Below are 16,499 nucleotides of genomic sequence, written 5' to 3'. Positions count from 1 at the left end.
GGGGACCCCCAGAGTTCTGAGGGCCGGATATTTTTAAGACCTTTTAAGAAATGAGGAGGTTTGGGGGCTTAAATTGCCATTTAAGAGATTGCAGGCACGGGGGGTCCCTCTTTTAAGACCGTTTAAGAAAATCGGCCTCACCGGCATGCGTCGCTGGGGGTTCCGCGCCGTTTTCTCCAATACTGCCGTTGGAGTAGGCACAAACCCGCCTCTGAAGACACATCTGTAAGTCTGGTGCACTGGCAGGAGCCATACTCGCATAGGGGACGCGTGCTAGCTGACTGTAGCCAGCTTCCCGGCCTCCCGCTCCGGCGTCTACCGCGTACCGGCCGGGACCGCACACCGTTTAAGCGATTAAGACCGTTTAAGGAATCGGCGGCCCAGCACGCAGCAGCTCTTCAACCGGCCTGGCCTGTTTTAAGCCGTTTAAGCCGCAGGTGCCCCAGGGCCCACCCTTTTAAGCCTCCCCTAAGAGGGCGTCTCTATACCGCTTCTGCGTGCAAAACGCGCGTTGAAAAAAGAGATACCAGAAAAGGGCGTCGTCGCGGCGTTCTCGGCCCGTCGCGTCGTCGCGGTGAAGCCTTTTTTCTTTCTACTTGGAGCACTTGGAGTGCAGTCATTAACCGCACATCCAGGGCCGGGCGGGGAGCTAAGATACGTTTAAGTAACTTTTTCTTTTCGAAGCCGCCGCCCTAGGCTTCTGCCATCTGCGAGAGTATAGTTTCTTTTGCACATTTACGCTACCACCACGGTCCGTGCAGAGCAGTGCCGGCCACAAGCTCTCGCCGGGCCCGCCGCGGCGAGCCAGCGACGGCGTACCGAGCGTCCAGCCTGGGGTGGTCGAGAGTGGGGGGCGGGACGCGCGCGGGGTCGGTGCCGGTGCGCTCAGCGCTCAAAGGAGTGGCTCACGTCGTGGACGGTGATCTCGAGGTTGCCAATCAGCGCCGCCATCTGCATGTGGTTGTTGTGCGCGTCCTTGTCCGCCATCGAGGAGGTGCCGACGAGCACGTGCCCGACGGTGAAGGGCAGGTGCAGCGTCGCGTCGAGGTCGATCCACTTGCCCGCGATCAGGGCCTGCGTCCACATGTGCCAGCCGTACTGCCCCGTCAACCGCCCGCCGGCCGGATCGACGTTGCCGCTCGCGTCGACGTGCACCTGCCCGGGTCGATGGCGGAGCCGCACTCTCGGGCAATCTCGGCGCGCATGGGCTCATCTCGGCGTGCACCTGCCCGTCGATGGCGGAGCCGCCCTGCTCGACGTAGACTAGCCCGTGGCACACGCGCGACGGGATGCCTGCGCGTGGGGAGCACAGCGGGGCTCAAGGGGGTGCATGCGGGCGGTGCCGTGTGCGTGGGCGCACTACCCGGGCCCGCTCTCTCCCTACCCAGAGGCGCGAGCGCGGTGCAGTAACGGCCGGGGGCGTGCCCCTCACGAGGGCGCGGGTGCTGGGGGCGGGTGCTGGGGGTGCGCATCCCGGATCGAGGGGCCGCGCGCCTCGCGCGCGCAGCACCGCCGCGAGCAAGACGGCGTGCTCGGTGCAGTCGCCCGAGGCGGTGCGCGCCGTCTCGGAGGCGGAGGCGTAGGCGGTGGAGAGGTGCTTGTCCTCGATGTGCTCGTGCACCTGTTGCGGGGAAGGGGGAAGGGGCGGGGGGGGGGCGTGAGGACACGGCGCGGCCTCCGCGGCAGCTGCCCTCGAGGGCCGCTCGCGCACGATCTGGCGCAGCGCGTAGGCGAGCTCCTGCTGGCACGGGAGGAGGGCGCGTGAGGGGGTCGCCCTCCCACAAGCCTCGCCCGCCGCCTCCCCCTCCCCCCCCCCCGCCACCCCGCGCGCGGCGCAACGCTCCTCGGCGAGCGCGATGGGCAGCTTGCCGTTTGTGTGCCCCTTGGGCAGCGGCTTCCCGTCCTCGGCGCAGAGCGGGTCCGCCTGAGGTCGACGGGTCATCTCGGGTCATCTCGGGTCATCTCGGGAGCGGGTCCCGCCTGGGGCCCGGGAGGCGGACGCAGCGGGCAGCGGGCAGCAGCGGGCAGGAGGCGAGGGACGAGCGCGGGAGGGGATGCAGGAGGCGGGATTGGAGGGGCGGAGCGGTGGCGGAGGGGTGCGTCGGAGGTGTCTCCGCGATGTCTCGCCTTGTGCGACAGCGCGATGAGGTGATCATCGCGATCTCGGGTCCTCTCGGGTCCTCTCGGGTCCTCTCGGGCCCCCTCGCCTTGTGCGACAGCTCGATGATCACCTCGTCGCTCGAGTCGATCATGGCGCTCGGCGACCGGAAGTCGGTCTCGGCAAGCTCCTCCGGCGTCGCGTCCTGCGGCGCCATCAAGTCGACCCACACCCGCAGCCGCGCAGCGTCGTCCGGGTCGGGCTCGACGCGCTGGTAGCCGCCTGCTGGCAGCCGCCTCGCGTGACGGGTACTCTCGCTCCTCTCGCTCTCCTCGGGTACTCTCGAGGCGACCGGGCGAGGCGCGGCCTCTGCGGATCCACCCGTCGGGAGCTCGAGGTGCGATCTCGGCGGATCTCGGCGGATCTCGGCGGATCTCGGCGGAGCTGGCAGGGCCGCCTGTCGGCAGCTCGAGGTCGAGGGCACATCTCGGGTACTCTCGGGGTAATCTCGGGGTAATCCCGGGGTACTCTCGGGTACTCTCGCCTGTCGGCAGCTTGAGGTCGACGGGCGCGCGCGACGAGCCCGCCTTGATGCCGACTGAGATCTCGACCATCCTCGCCTAGTGTCGAGATGAGCCGAGATTGACCCGAGGTCGCCCGAGATGTGCCCGAGATCTCGACCGCCGCCGCCTCGTTGACCCGCTCGATCGGCTGGTCGAGGATGACAAACATCGTGTACACAAGCTCGGGGAGAGGCCGGTTGGCGTCTGGCTCGGCGGACTGGAGCGCGGGCTCCTGCGGGAAGGGTCGGGGAAGGGTCGGGGAAGGGTCGGGGAAGGGTCGGGGAAGGGTCGGGGAAGGGTCGGGGAAGGGTCGGGGAAGGGTCGGGGAAGGGTCGGGGACGGAGGAGGAGGAGGGGGCGTCCTCTTCAGAGAGGGAGGAGAGAGGGTCACTCTCTCGGCTCCTCTCGGGTCACTCTCGGTCACTCTCGGTCACTCTCGGTTCCTCTCTGGCGGGCGCGGGGGGGGGGGGAGGAGAGGGGGCCTTCTCGGAGAGAGAAGCGAGCAGGTACCCGAACGGCATGTCGAGCCCCATCTGGAGCATGCGGTAGCAGCGAGTCGCGCCGCGCGTCTCGTAGGCCTGAGGGCGGACACCAGCAGAAGAGAGGCGGGGAGGGGGGGGGGGGGGTTCCTCCGAAGGGGGGCGGATGGAAGAGCAAGCGGGCGCCGTCAACAGTGCGGGGGAGGAGTGTGGGTGGGGGTGGGTCGTGGAGAGGGGGAGACGGTGCCGTCGCCTCCGTCAGATTCACAGGCACGTTGTAGATCGAAATCTCCCCCTATCTCCCCCGTATCTCCCCATCTCTCCCCGCCTCCGTCATGTTGACAGGCACGTCCGAGATCTGCACCGCCCACACCGACGCCTCCACCATCTGCGTGCCGTCCCAGGCCTTGTCTATCCGCATCAGCGTCGAGGTCAGGTTGACCACGCGGGGACCCAGCTCCGGCCGCCTACTCACGGGAAGCCTCCGACAAGAGTGGAGGCGGGGCTGCTCCTCCGAGCGCTGCCGAGGGGCGGCGGGTCTATGGGCGCATGGTCTGCACGACGATCTCGGTGGCGCCGGCGCGGCACTGGCGCGTGAACTCGAGCCTCGCGCGCAGCCGGCCGAGCCACGCCTGCTCCGGCCGCGGCAGCATCGACACGTGCTCCTTCTCGCCGTTGAACGAGACGAGCTTCATCTCGCCGTCCGGGAAGGTGAGGCCCATCTTGACCTCGTTGTTGGCGAAGCGCTGGTCGTAGGCCATGAGCGTGACGCCGCCGGTGGACCGCTGCGCCTCCTCCAGCACCTCGAGCGACGGCGGCTGCAGCGGCGCCTCCTGGAAGACGGTCTCGAACGCCATCCGCGATGTGTCAGCGCCGCGGTTCACCTGCACGTCCATCACCTCCATCGAGCGCGCCGAGCCGTCGTCGTCGACGCTCGTGAGGGTGTTCATGTAGCCCACCGGCACGTCCGCGATGGTCACCTGGTACCACTCCTCTGCCAGCGGCAGCGAGGAGAGAGGCGGCCCATCTGCGGCGGCGGCCTCCTCGGTGATCCGCGCCCACTCCTTGAGGTGCTCACCCCGGTCTGCGCCCTCCGCGGCCGGCGAACCGCCACACGCGCAGAGGGGCAGGAAGGCCAGGAGCGCGATGAGCCTCATTGTTTTTGGTTTCCTGACTTGCTCCAGGCGCACGCGCACACGTGCAGCCCTGTCGCAAGAGGAAGAAATTCCGGGGTGATTTGTTTACGTCGAGAAAAGGCCGCCCTCCCCGAGGGCCCAAGCCGAATTGGCTTTCTTTTCGGCGGGCAAGAAATTCCGCAGGTTTTTCGTTCGAGGTCTCGGGCTCCACGAGAGACCTCGAGAGTGAGCGTACGCGCACTCCTCCAGCTCCCTCGCGCTCGTTCGACAACATGTCCGGCCTCTCGGCTCCCGTCGCCGCGTTCGAGGGTGGACAGGTGGTCGTGCGCAGGCAGGAGCACGTCCGAGCTCTCAACCGGTGGGAGCACGGCGCGCACGGCGAACTAGTCACCTCGGACGGCGCATTCACGCCCGTCTCGCACCGCGCTGCCGCGGCTGAAGGTGCCGATCCGTGCTGGCTGCAGCTCGGACTTACCGAGGCGTACCACCTCGCGTTCGTGCAAAATCGACTGCGCATCTTGCTCGCTGCCTCTGCAGGCGACGGAGCCACTGCCGGTGACTGCTGGGTGGCCTTTTGCCAGTCTTCGGCCCGCTTCCCGCATGAGTACGCGGCCTATCAGCGGCTCGTCTCGGACGGCTGGCGCGTCCGCTCCGGCCTGTCCTTTGGCGCGGACTTCGCGCTCTACTCGGCGGTCGGCGGGCGGGAGCACGCCTCGCATCTGGCCCTCGTGCAGGCGGCCGCCACCGAGGCTCCGCTCACGTGGCGGGCGCTGCAGTCGCACGTGCGGCTCAGTCACCAGGTCAACAAGAGGCTTGTCCTCTGCCACGTCGGAGCAGACGACACGCAGTCAGCAGCCTTGAACGGCAGCGGCGGCGCGGAACTTGCGACAGCGCTGTCGGTCGCTCTCTTGACAGTGAACGGTTGGTCACCAGCGCGAGCACATGGAGAGGAGTCGGCACTCGAGTAGCGTGGACGTGGCTAAAAATCCTTGCGCCACGGCGTTTTTATGTAGCAGCAGCTTCCCCAAAATCCCGTGAACTGAGAGAGGGTGTAGAGGATGTCTAGAGAGTGTGGTATTAGAATATTAGAGAGCACTGTAGAGCTGTAGAGATGTAGAGCGCTGCAGAGCGCTGTAGAGCTGTAGGGCTCTACACCCGGCGCGTGACGAGTGAGTCGCCTGAGCTGTAGAGCGATGTAGAGCGCGGTTTCACAGTGATCAGTGAAATTTTACTAAGTAAATAATCGCGCCCGGCTAGTCGCCGACCACACCCACAAAGAACCCTGCACAAAGACCGCAGGGCGGGGACCTGTTCCTTTTTACCCATCTCATAGTAGAGGTGTCCGTTTTATTTATTTATTTATAAATCGCGCTCTACATCGCTCTACCGCGCTCTACACTCGAGGCGGATGTAGAGCTCTACAGCTCTACAGCGCTCTACATCTCAACAGCTCTACAGTGCTCTACACTCTACATCCTCTATCTACACCCTCCCTCACCCACGACGAGATGAGTGAGTGCCTAAGTGGTGAGCGGCGGTTCATCACCCCAGCGCTCCCAGGCCTTGGAATGGCGGTCGCTTCGAAGCGGCCCCTCCTTCTGCGTTTTTCTTTGGCAGCCGCTGAGTCGGCGCCGGGCGAACTCGAAAGAGAGATGCTCACAAAGCGACGTTGCGCCACTGGTATCGAGCACCCGACTGGACAGGTGTGCTGCAATGCCTCATGCGGGCTGTGTGGCGGGCACGGCTGCTCCATCGCCTCTGGCGGTCCAGCCCAATGCTGCATGCCCGCCATCCTGAGGTCGAGGCGGCAGTGTGCGTCGAGGCATGATGTGGCCTGCGCTATCGCCACCAATGCCACCTCCGCGACTCCATCCCTCAGCCATTCTGGCCACGCCGCCGTGGAGCGACGTGCTCTCGGCACAGCGTGCTCGCAACGCCTCAGCGAGCCACGACTCCCGCAGGTTTGGGTGCCGCGCATGCAGCCGGACGCCCCGGCACGCATCATGTGGATGCATGCGCCAAAGACGGGCACGCTATTCAGTGTGACTGTGTACGCGCACAGCTGCGGCCCAGCCTCCTTCAACACGAGCCGCATCTCGACCCAGAGCGGCCCTCCCCGGCTGGGCTGCGACTGCTCCGCCCGCCTCGTCCACCCTAGAAACCGGTGGCACCACGATCCGCTTCCGCCATTGGTGCTGCGGCCAGGAGCCGTCGCCTTCCGCGTCGTCACCGTCGTGCGAGAGCCTCGGCAGCGTCTCCTTTCGACGTTCCGCTTCCTGAAGCAGATCTTCGGGAGCAACGGCACAAAGGGGTGCTGGGGGTGCTGCTGCGGCGGCTGGGGCCTCTCGGCTGCCCTGCGAACAACGTACTTCAGGACGGTGCGAGCCTTCCCGCGCGACGCCCCCGAGGGGCTCCGCGCCTTCCTGCAGATCCCCGGCGTCACCGGTTGCCAGACCAAGATGGTCATGGGCCGGGCCTGCGCCGACCCCTCGCCCGTCGCAGCCAACGAGAGCTCGGCCGCGGTCGGTTTTGTGCGCCACCGCATGGCCTTTGTCGGCATTGCCGAGCGTCGGCTCGAGACGCTGTGCCTGTGGCATGCCACCTTTGGGACGCCGCTCTGGTCGATTGAGGTGAGCGCCGCCGCCACGGCGCCCGTCCAGAACCACACGGCGCCCGCCGGGCTCGAGCTCGACGACGCGGAGGACGCGCCGCTCTACGCGGCGGCGGTGCGCCGCTTCGAGTCGGTCCCGGAAAGCACCGCAGCCGCAGTCCGGGCGTGCGTCTCCCGCGTGTCTGCCTTTGCGAGCGGGACGGCGGACACGGAGGAGGGCGCGAGAGGGTCGGCGGCGTCACAGAGGTCGGCGCGGCCGGCAAGGCTGGGGGCGGAGGCGCCGGTGGTGGACGGGTTGGCGGCGGACGGCGGCGGGGAGGAACTCAGGCGGGCGGCGGCCGAGGCGGCTCGAGACTCGCGGCAGCCCTGGGGCAATTATTGGCCACGAGAAGTCACCCGGGCATACGTCACTTTCGCGGATGCGGATGACCGAGCGTCGCTTTCTGCGTTGCGGGGTCTGGGCGCCTCTCTGATGGTGGTCGGGTCTCGGATACCGCTGGTCATTCTCACGAGTGTGGGCGTGACATTGCGGATGCAGCAGCTTGGCGGCGTGCTCAACGCCACCATCGTCCGAGTGCCCCCGATCGATCATCTGCCTATCCTCAGCCGCGCCTTCCAAAACCGCCACCTCAGCAAACTCAACATCTTCCGACTCCCGGTGAGGCAGCTGGTCTACCTGGACTCCGACATCATTGTGCTCCAGAACATCGACCATTTGTTCGCGGCCTCGACAGTGGGATCAGGAGGGGTGTCAGCGGCTCGAGACACGGGATCCGCCTGCAGCACCGGGCGATGCCGCTTCAAGTATGCAAACAGCTCCGATTTCAATTCTGGCGTGATGGTGATCCGTCCGTCCCCCGCCATGTTTGAGCGCATCATCTCATTCTCCAGCAAGATTAGCGGCGGAGGAGATCAAGCGCTACTCAATGCCGTTCTCGGCCCGATGGAGTCCTTGCTTGACCAGAGGTATAACACGCAGGCAAGGGAAGAGAGCAGGCAAGGGAATGGGACACGGTTTGATTTGGGAGACGTTGCTGTTCTGCATTTCGCAGGAGAAATCAAGCCGTACACCCACCCGAGCAGGACCAAGCAGCTCATGCCCCAGGGATATGCCATCTGGGAGCGGGCGGATCGGCTGTTTGAAGAGCGCCGACGACATTTTGATCACCTCGAGACACTGCCCGGCTTGCTTCGAGCCCGCCAGGAGTGCACATCGAAGTGCACCACCGAACCCACTCGCGATTTTGCCTGCTGGGACCCCGATGAGGTTACGCACACGCAAGCTTTGGCGGCGGGGCACGCCGGTCAGAAGGAAGGCGAAGGGGCCACGACCCGCAGACAGAAGCGGCGGCGTAGCGCAGCAGAGTGGAACAGTAGCACACCGCATGTGTGCTGCTGGTCCCTGTGCTCTTGTTCTTGTTGAAAGAATGTCCTTTTACCAATAAGTGTCGCTCCTCGTCGCAAACCCCGTCAGCAGTCCACCTTCGGGTAGGTAGGTAGGTAGAAGGGTGAAGAACAGCCAGGCTCGGACTGGACACCAACGCGGTATGGGTGGACGCTATTCGGGTAAAGAGCCCCTACTCGCCTGGGAGCCCGAACCCAGTGCCTTAGGATTTGGCGTGGGCCCAGTCATCAGTCACATGGCCGGGGAGCTAAGAGCGCCTTTGGCCGAGTTTGGCACGATGGATCTATCGTTCGATGTGCTGTTTCCTTTCCTCGTGGCGTTCCTGACGCTGGCGGCGGTACGGTGGCTGCTCAGGGCGCCTCCCGCCGCGCAGCCATCGGCCGAGGAGGTGCGAGCCGCACGCCTGCAGGCCCTGGGGACGTCGCGTTCCGAGCTCACTGAGCAACGGCTGAAGACCCCTGGAGTCGCCAGTGTGCAGCAGCCACCCGCAGAAAAGCCGCTGCCACCACCATTCAAGCCGCCGCCACAAGCCGCAAACGACCCGCCGCAAACGGCTGCGGCGCCCGCTGCGAAGCCCGCAGCAAAGCCGGCGCCACCACCACCCGCGCCGCCGCCGCAGGCCCCAGAAAGGCCACCAGCCATGGCGCCCGCTTCGAAGCCAGCACAGCCGCCGCTGCCGCCACTCGAGCCGCCGCCGCAGGCGCTGCGCGCGGCGCTCGCCGCGGTCTTTCGCTGTCAGGCGGTCGACGCGATTGACGTCGACGACCTGTTACGTGCCCCTACGAGTGCGGCCGCCGCGGCGCTGATGCGGGACCTCTCCGCCGAGCTTGTCAGAGAGGGCTGGCGCGCATCGCAGGCGGCGTTCGACGCGCTGCACGGCGCATGGCTCAAGGCGCGTCGTGTGCGTCGCACCTTTGAAGAGGACGCAGCGCGCGATGGCAGCGCCGACGCGGGAGCGCGCCGCGAGGCGGCGAGCGTGTTGGAAGTGGCGTCGCAGCAGCTCGTGCTGCAGGCGGTGGAGAGGCTGTCGGTCGGCGATGACGATGACCTCTTCTCCGACAGCAGGAGCTCCGGCGGCGCCGCGCTGCTGGTCGAGCTCGGCCGTGGGGCCATCTCGGCTGACTTTGTGCACGCGATGCTCGCATCACACGGCGATCGCACAGCGCTGTTGCGCTGCATGCTGCTGCAGCTGGGCGGCGGCGATGGCACGGCCAGCGGGGCGATCGCGTCGCCTCAGCATGTCGCGCGCATGCGCCACGCCATGGCTGGCGTGCGAGAGCTCACAGCGACGGCTTCGGCGCTGCCGGCTGCGCTCGCGGCGCTCCTGCGCGCGGAGCTGGCAAAACCCCCCGCGTCGTCGTCCCGCGGCCATTTGTCGCTGGATTCGGCGCTGGCGCCACTGCTGGCGCCGACGCCGCTACTCGTGTCACGCGCGAACGAGAAGCTGCTCGGCGGCGGCGACAAGGTGATGCTTGACACGGTGCGCGATGCGCTGGAGCTGCACACGGACCTCGTCGCGTCCCTGATGCAGCGGGCGCTCAAGGGCGAGGGGCGTGAAGCCGTGCTCGACCACCTCGCAGCGCTGACGGCGCCGCCGCGCGCCCCGCCAAGCGGCGGCCCGCCGATCTCACCGGCGCTGGGCGGCGCCGTCAACGCGTGCCGTTTGCTGCTGCGCTTGTGCCGACCGTTCCTGGGCGCGAATGAGCTGTCTAGCGCGCTGTCCAAGGTGAGCGTGAGCTACGTCGCGGAGGAGGGCGCGGCGCGCGTGCCGTTCACAAAGGCGTTACCGCTAATCTCCTCCGCGGCTGGGGCTGCCGGTGCAGCGCCGCACCGCTTTGTCACGGAGGTGTTCTTCCTGACGCTGCACTCGCTGCACACGGCGTTGCGTCCGCTGCGTCGCACTTTCGAGGGGGCCATGTCCCGCTTGGCCGTGTACAACGGCAAGGGCTCAAAGGAGGAGCATGCGCAGGCGCTGCTGAGGAGCCATCGCCAGTTCGGCGTCGTGCTGCTGCACGAGCAGCTGCTGCGCGACACTGCCGGTGTGTACAGTTTGCTGCTGGCGCTTCTTGCGCGTGAGCTCGGCAGCGGCGCCCCGCCGCGTATGCCAGCCTATTTTGTCACGGATGCGGTCGATTTTGTGGCGTTCGTCGCAAGGTGGGCGCGCGGCGCGATGCTCGCAGACCTCGCGCTACACCCCCTCCTGGACGGCGTGGTGGCGCTGCTAGAGCTGCCGAGCAGCGCCACCGACGCCAAGGTGCTGGCGCGTTGTGTAGAGATGATGCACGCGCTCGCCGATGAGAGCGCGGGCACCCTCGGCGCGTGGGCGGCGGCGCGTTCGGGGGTGGGCGGCGGCGCTCCTCGAGGCCTCGGCAGCGTCGACTTTCCTTCGCTCCTCTACGGCAGCGACTCCGTGCGTGGGCGTCTGTGCCCGGCCCTGTGGAGCGCCTACGTCGGCATGGGCACGGTGGAGAAGCTTGACTTGGATCAGGACGGCTTCGAGAAGGGGTCGGCGCAGTTTCGGATCGTGACGCTGCTGCAGCTGCTGTGGACTGACCGGCGGACGCACAGGTCCATGATTCCAACCGCGGCCAACGCCGAGTCCTTTGCGGCGTTCGTGCGTGAGGTGCTGCAGCAGGTGGTCACGTCGCTCCGCAAGGGCGTCAAGCACCTGCAGCACATCCGCGAAATGGAGCTCAGCCAGCGTCGCGACGCGGCGGCGAGCATCGAGGGCGGCGGCGGCGGCGGTGGCGAGGTCGGCGGCGGCGAGGGCGATGACGGCGGCGAGGGCGAGGGCGACGACGGCGGCGCTGGCGGGCGCACGGAGGAGCTCAGCTTCAGACAGCAGCAGATGAAGGCCAAGCAGATTATGGGCACGTTGCTCAAGGCCAACATGGAGGTCTTGCAACGCTTGGCGTCGTCGGCGCCGCACGCGACGCTCATTCGCGAGCGGTGCGCCGAGAAGGTGGCCGCCGTCGGCGTCGCGTTGTTGGAGGAGCTGTGTGGCGCCCGCGCGGTGGACAACAAGGTGCAAAACCCGGTGCAGTATGGCTTCAAGCCGCGCGAGCTGCTTGGCCAGCTTGTGCAGGTGATGTTGTGCTGCTGCGTCACGGATCACGCCGAGGGCGAGGCATCTTGTGCGTTCGTCTCGCTGCTCGCCTCCGACGACGACTACAGCGCCGCCACCTTTGACAAGGCTCTCGCCGTCGTGCGGCGCGAGAACGTCCTGGACGACGGTGCTTTGCTCGCCTTTGCTCGCCTCTGCGAGCGAGTGCGCGCCGCAGCACCAACGCCGAGGGCCAATGCGGTGGGTTTGCTGCTGTCGCAGCTCGAGAGCTTGCCCGTCGCCGACGCGTCGCAGGACGAGGCCTACATGGAGGCGATGGAGCAGCACTTGACGGGGGAGGCAGCGTTTGGCGAGAAGGAGGGGATGGTGCACCACTTTTCGAAGCAGCTGATCAAGGCGGGGGGGAGCATGCTGCCCGCCAAGAGGCGCCGCTTGCTCAAGGAGCTGAGGGAGATGCGCAGTCGGCTCCCCGCGGAGGGTGCTATCCTTGTGCGCCACGACGAGGTTCGCTTTGACGCTATGAAGGCCATCATCGTGGGCACCGCCGGCACGCCCTACGCAAATGGCATCTTCTTGTTTGACATCTACTTCCCGTCTGAGTATCCGAGCTGCCCGCTCCAGATCTTCAACTGCACGACCGGCGGAGGCACCGTCGAGATGAATAGCAACTTGTACTCCGACGGCAAGGTGTGCCTCAGCTTGCTCGGCACCAGCGGCTCCGACGGCGACAAGGAGGCGCGCTGGAACAGCGAGACGTCGTCGCTCGTGCAGGTTCTCCTGTCCATCCAGGCGTTCATACTCGTGCCGCAGCCCCTCGCCAACTACCCGGGCGTGGAGAAGGGCACCGATGCCTTCCAGCGCCGCTCCGACGCCTTTGATCAAGACTTGTGGCTCGCCACGGTGCGACACGCGATGCTCGCGCCGCTACGCCACCCGCCGCTGGGCTTCGAGGAGGCGGTGCGCACGCACTTTGGCCTGAGACGGGGCGTGCTACGCAGGCAGTGCCTCGAGTGGGTGCGCGATGCAAACGACGCCGTGCAGCCGCGCCTCGCCAGCGCGGTGCAGGAACTCTTCGCGCTGCTAGATGCGCTTTGAGTGTGTGCAGCCACAGTCCAGACACATCCTCACAGATTTTATGGTTTGTGGTGACCACGAGCAGCGAGAGCGTGAGAGCTGGGAGAGGTGTACAGGTGACGTGAGAGCTGGGAATGACAGTGACGTAGCGGTGCCTGCCGCGTGGGCGGGGTGGGGGGGGGAGGGTAAGATTTTGCTGCTTTGCCCCTTTAACAGGAGACCAGTAGGGCGCGTGGCGACTAAGGCGGCGTCGGCACACGCACTTGGACACTTGGCAGCGTGGCAGGCAGTGGCACAGCGTCGTGGGGACTGCGACTGGCCCCTTCTTGATCGTTTTTTTGGACCAGGCGAACACGGCCCGCGCCGGCGCCGCCGGCGCCGCACTTCACCGCCTTTTCTCGTCCAGCCTTCTCTTCCGCCGACCCAGACCTCGAAGTCCTCGAAATACTTCTTCGCCTTTTTGAAGGCTTGTTCTTTGAGTGTCCCGCGGCTGACGGGGTCCCGCCCTGGGGGGCTGGGGGGAGCGGACGGGCTGCTGATTCCAGGGTGAGGCCTCGGCTTTAAGTCCTAACAGAGATAGCGGGTCAAAATAAAGAAACAAGAGGCGCACATTGCACAGACAGACAGTGAGGGTGTGATTCACACCCGCTTTGCAGAATAAGTACGACTTGAAGTCGAATTCACTCCCGGAGAGAACAGCAGAACACGCGCGATAAGGCTTACGCCCCGCCCGCGGCACCTGAGACGACCGTCAAAGCGACGCAACCCAAGGGTCGGGAGGTGGCAGAGGGCGACGGCTTGTCGGCTCCGCCGGTGGCGCCCCCGCCGGCCGAAGCGCCGCACCCGACGACGGCGACGAGCGTGTTTGGCGGGGCGGCGGCGATCAGCTCGGCGAGGCGCGAGCGGAGCGTCTCGAGAGCGGCGGCGCGCGACGTCTGGTCGGCGGTCGCCTCGGCACTCGCGAGCTCGCGCAGGGGCAGCCAGACGAAGCGGCGCGGCTCGCTCAGCTCGGCCGCCGCGTAGGCGATGCCCGCCTCGTCGCTGTCGACCTCGACGCGCCTCGCGCCGCTCTCGTCGAGCAGCTCGAGCGCCTCGCGCCTGGCACAGGCCACCGAGGCTGTTCAGAGTGCGAGGCCCGGAGCGTGTGGGAAAGCAGTGCGAGTGAGCGTGTGCGTGTGCGTGTGTGTGTGCGTGTGCGTGTGCGTGTGCGTGTGCGTGTGCGTGTGCGTGTGCGTGTGCGTGAGAGAGAGTGAGAGAGTGAGTGAGTGAGTGAGTGCGTGAGTAAGTGAGTGCGAGAGTGTGTGCGTGTGTGCGTGTGTGCGTGCGGGGATGCGAGCCTCGCGCCTGTCAGCGACAGAGCAGCCCCAGCCTGCCTTTGCGAGCGAGCTGAGCAGGGAGGCGTAGGTGCCTCCCGCTTCGCTGCCGGGCAGCCCAAAGCGCGCGCCATGCCGCAGCTTGAGCTGGGCGAGCTCCATCGCCGCGGCGGCGTCTTCGGTGGGGTCGTGGCCTCGTGCGCCAGTCTGGGCACGGGAGCAGCGAGGCTCACAGAGCGGCGCGAGGCTCGGACACTTCTCGGAAGTCACCTGGATCTGGCGCTTGAGGAAGCGCCAGGTGAGTGCGCGCAGCGAGCTCTTGGCGGGCGCGCCCTGAAGGTTGTACCGGAGCGGGTACAGCAGCGCCGTGTCGAGCACGCGGCCTACACGGACGGGCACGTGTGAAGAGGCGCCGCCCGCCGCCGCCGGCCGGAGGGCCGACCACGCGGGGCGGACGAGCGAGGGTGTCTAGAGGGTGCGGAGGCGTGCGTGTCCGAGCCTCGCGTGGCTGCAAGGCCAGGCCGAGTGCGGTGGCTAGAGCGCGAGAGAGTGGGACGCCGCAGCGAGGCGTGGTCTGGTCGGGCTGCTGCTGGGGCAGAGGGGTGAGTTGCTGCTGGGGCAGAGGGGCGTGTGCTCCGCATCCTACCCTCCCCGACCGTGCGGAAGGCCGAGTGCCTCGAGGTCGTTCTCCAGAGAGTGACCGACGAGGTACGCCTCGCTCGCTTCGCCGCCGCCGCCGCCGCCGCCGCCACCGCCGCCGCCGCCAGACCCGCCCTCAACCCCGCCGCTGCCGTCGTCGCCGTCGGCAGCGTCGGCAGCGGCGCCGCTCATCAGGCTCAGCAGCTTGGCACGCGCAGCGGAGGCGGTCGTCGTGGCGGCGGCGAGCATCTCCGGGGTGATGCCACTGCGCGCACGGAGAGGGGAGGCTCACCCGAGCTCGCCCCGGCATCTACTGAGATCGCCCGAGACTACTCGAGACCACCTGTCTAGGAGGTGTCTAGGATGTGTCTAGGGGGTGTCTAGGAGGTGTCTAGGGGTGTCTAGGAGGTGTCTAGGAGGTGTCTAGGGGGTGTCTAGGAGGTGTCTAGGAGGTGTCTAGGAAGAGAGACCACCTGTAGGCGGTGAGGTGGTCGGTGACGTACCTCTCGGGCACGATGACCTCGTCGAGCAGAGGCCGGAGCGCCTGACTCGCATACCGCGTGTGAAGAGACGCCGTTTGAGACGCTGTTCACACCTCGTGGAGGAGAGGCTGGCGCGCCTCGTCCACGACCGCGAGGCGGGCGAGCTGCTTCGTCTCCCCCGCGAGGCACATCTCGCAGTCCACCGCGAGCAGACGCGCCACGCGCCGCCCTCCACAGCCAACCGTACCACCCGCCAGCTCCGATGATCCCGAGCCGCCGCCGCCTCTGCCGTCACCGCTGCCACCCCCATCGCCGCCGACACCACCCGCCGCGCCGCCGCCGCCGCCGCCGCCGCTCGACCGATCCTTTTCCTCGTGTGCCTCCTCCCGCTCCTCCTCCCGCGCCGCCTCCTCCCGCTCCTCCTCTGTCTGCGTGCCCGCCTCTACCATCGGCACCGCTGCATCGGTCTGGGTGCCTATCGATGAGCGGCTCGGCGCTTCTGCCGCCTCCGCCGCTCCGGCGGACGCGACCTCAGCAACGCTCTGCCCAGCCCCCGGTGCGATCACGGCCGGGTAGCCGTTCTCGCGCAACTCCGCCTCGGTGAGCGAGAACTGCTGCACGTACGACTGATACCAGCCGCCCTCCGCCCGCTGCGGGTGAGGCGCGGAGGAGGGCGCGACCTGCGGCGGAGGAGCTGCGGCCTGCGCCGGCACGTCGTCTCCCGGCGCGCTGCGCTTATTTTTTGGAGGCTTGACCGGCACGCGCATGAGCTCAGCGGCGATCGTCTCCGCCGTGCGGCTCGGGCTAGACTTTGGCGGCCGCATCCGCCGGAGCACTGCCCCTTCGGCCTCGAGACGCAGGCTTCGGACTGCTCCTGCGTCCAGCCCGGGGACGAGGATGACGACCGCGCCGTGAATCAGCGGCCGGTTACGCACCAGCACCCAGCCCGGCATGCTTCCCAGCTCCGGGTGCAGCGCCCACAGCAGAACATTCTGCACATCGCTGCAGCCGATGGCGTCGGGCGCCTTCTCCAGGAGGTGAAGGCTGCACCGCGCGCCCGGCGTCGGATCTGAACCTCGATCGTATCCCTGCTCCAGCCTCTTCTGTCTCTTCTTCTCCCTTTTCTTATCCTTCTTCGCCATCGTGGAAAGGGAGATTAGACTGCGAGAACACAAGCAGCAACGAGAGGCGTGGGTCTTGTGTACCTGTGTTAGTGCCCCAGCGCACCAGTCCCGTGCCTAGTAAAAGAAAGAAAGAAAACTACGCCGGCGGCCTCGCACGTTACCTCCTGTCGTCTGTTGTGTGTTGTGCCCTTGTTTGTTTTCTCTTGGCACCTTGGAGTGCTGGGGGGGGCGACAGGGAGGATGTGGCCTTGAGTTATGTGTACGCCAACCCAGGGTGTGTGGCAGCCAGCTGGCTGTGTGTCTTGTGACATGTGAGCTTGTTTGTGTCTGTGTGTCGCTCGTGCGTGTCGTCATCATCTGTCCAGCGTCCACCCATACCGCGTTGGTGTCCAGTCCGAGCCTGGCTGTTCTTCACCTTTCTACCTACCTACCTACCACGAGCTTTGCGGCGGGACGCCTCTCAACAAGTATTGCAGCTAGACAGCGAGGTCGCCGCCTCGGGCGACGCGACC

At 66.8% G+C, this 16,499-nt stretch overlaps 4 protein-coding genes across 4 annotated transcripts; 2 read left to right on the top strand and 2 right to left on the bottom strand.

The window, feature by feature from the left end:
- Positions 1 to 656: 656 nt before the first annotated feature.
- On the bottom strand, positions 657 to 4,305 carry EMIHUDRAFT_463669 (hypothetical protein). Its single transcript, XM_005774558.1, has 11 exons — positions 3,689 to 4,305; positions 3,468 to 3,606; positions 3,143 to 3,238; positions 2,780 to 2,893; positions 2,637 to 2,718; positions 2,232 to 2,380; positions 1,823 to 1,924; positions 1,712 to 1,738; positions 1,495 to 1,621; positions 1,226 to 1,293; positions 657 to 1,155 (listed from the first exon to the last, which is right to left on the bottom strand). The coding sequence occupies exons 1-11, from the start codon at positions 4,294 to 4,296 to the stop codon at positions 886 to 888; spliced, it is 1,782 nt and encodes a 593-aa protein (XP_005774615.1). The 5' UTR covers positions 4,297 to 4,305; the 3' UTR covers positions 657 to 885.
- A 242-nt stretch (positions 4,306 to 4,547) lies between these two features.
- Positions 4,548 to 5,243, top strand: EMIHUDRAFT_207321 (hypothetical protein; the record flags this gene model as incomplete). Its single annotated transcript, XM_005774557.1, has 1 exon — positions 4,548 to 5,243. One exon carries the CDS (start codon positions 4,548 to 4,550, stop codon positions 5,241 to 5,243), a length of 696 nt encoding a protein of 231 aa, XP_005774614.1.
- A 6,565-nt stretch (positions 5,244 to 11,808) lies between these two features.
- On the top strand, positions 11,809 to 12,450 carry EMIHUDRAFT_65168 (hypothetical protein; the record flags this gene model as incomplete). Its single annotated transcript, XM_005774556.1, has 1 exon — positions 11,809 to 12,450. One exon carries the CDS (start codon positions 11,809 to 11,811, stop codon positions 12,448 to 12,450), a length of 642 nt encoding a protein of 213 aa, XP_005774613.1.
- Positions 12,451 to 12,638: 188 nt separating this feature from the next.
- On the bottom strand, positions 12,639 to 16,363 carry EMIHUDRAFT_207319 (hypothetical protein; the record flags this gene model as incomplete). The annotated part of the gene is made up of 10 exons (XM_005774555.1): positions 12,639 to 12,668; positions 12,853 to 12,935; positions 13,169 to 13,520; positions 13,785 to 13,949; positions 14,013 to 14,125; positions 14,594 to 14,646; positions 14,855 to 14,925; positions 15,310 to 15,932; positions 16,069 to 16,101; positions 16,297 to 16,363. 10 exons carry the CDS (start codon positions 16,361 to 16,363, stop codon positions 12,639 to 12,641), a joined length of 1,590 nt encoding a protein of 529 aa, XP_005774612.1.
- Positions 16,364 to 16,499: the final 136 nt, after the last annotated feature.

The sequence above is a fragment of the Emiliania huxleyi genome (assembly GCF_000372725.1).
Source record: "Emiliania huxleyi CCMP1516 unplaced genomic scaffold EMIHUscaffold_31, whole genome shotgun sequence".
In the NCBI taxonomy this organism is placed as follows: Eukaryota; Haptophyta; order Isochrysidales; family Noelaerhabdaceae; genus Emiliania; species Emiliania huxleyi.
The sequence above is the reverse complement of the archived record's forward strand: the minus strand, read 5'-3'. Positions and strand labels throughout refer to the sequence as shown.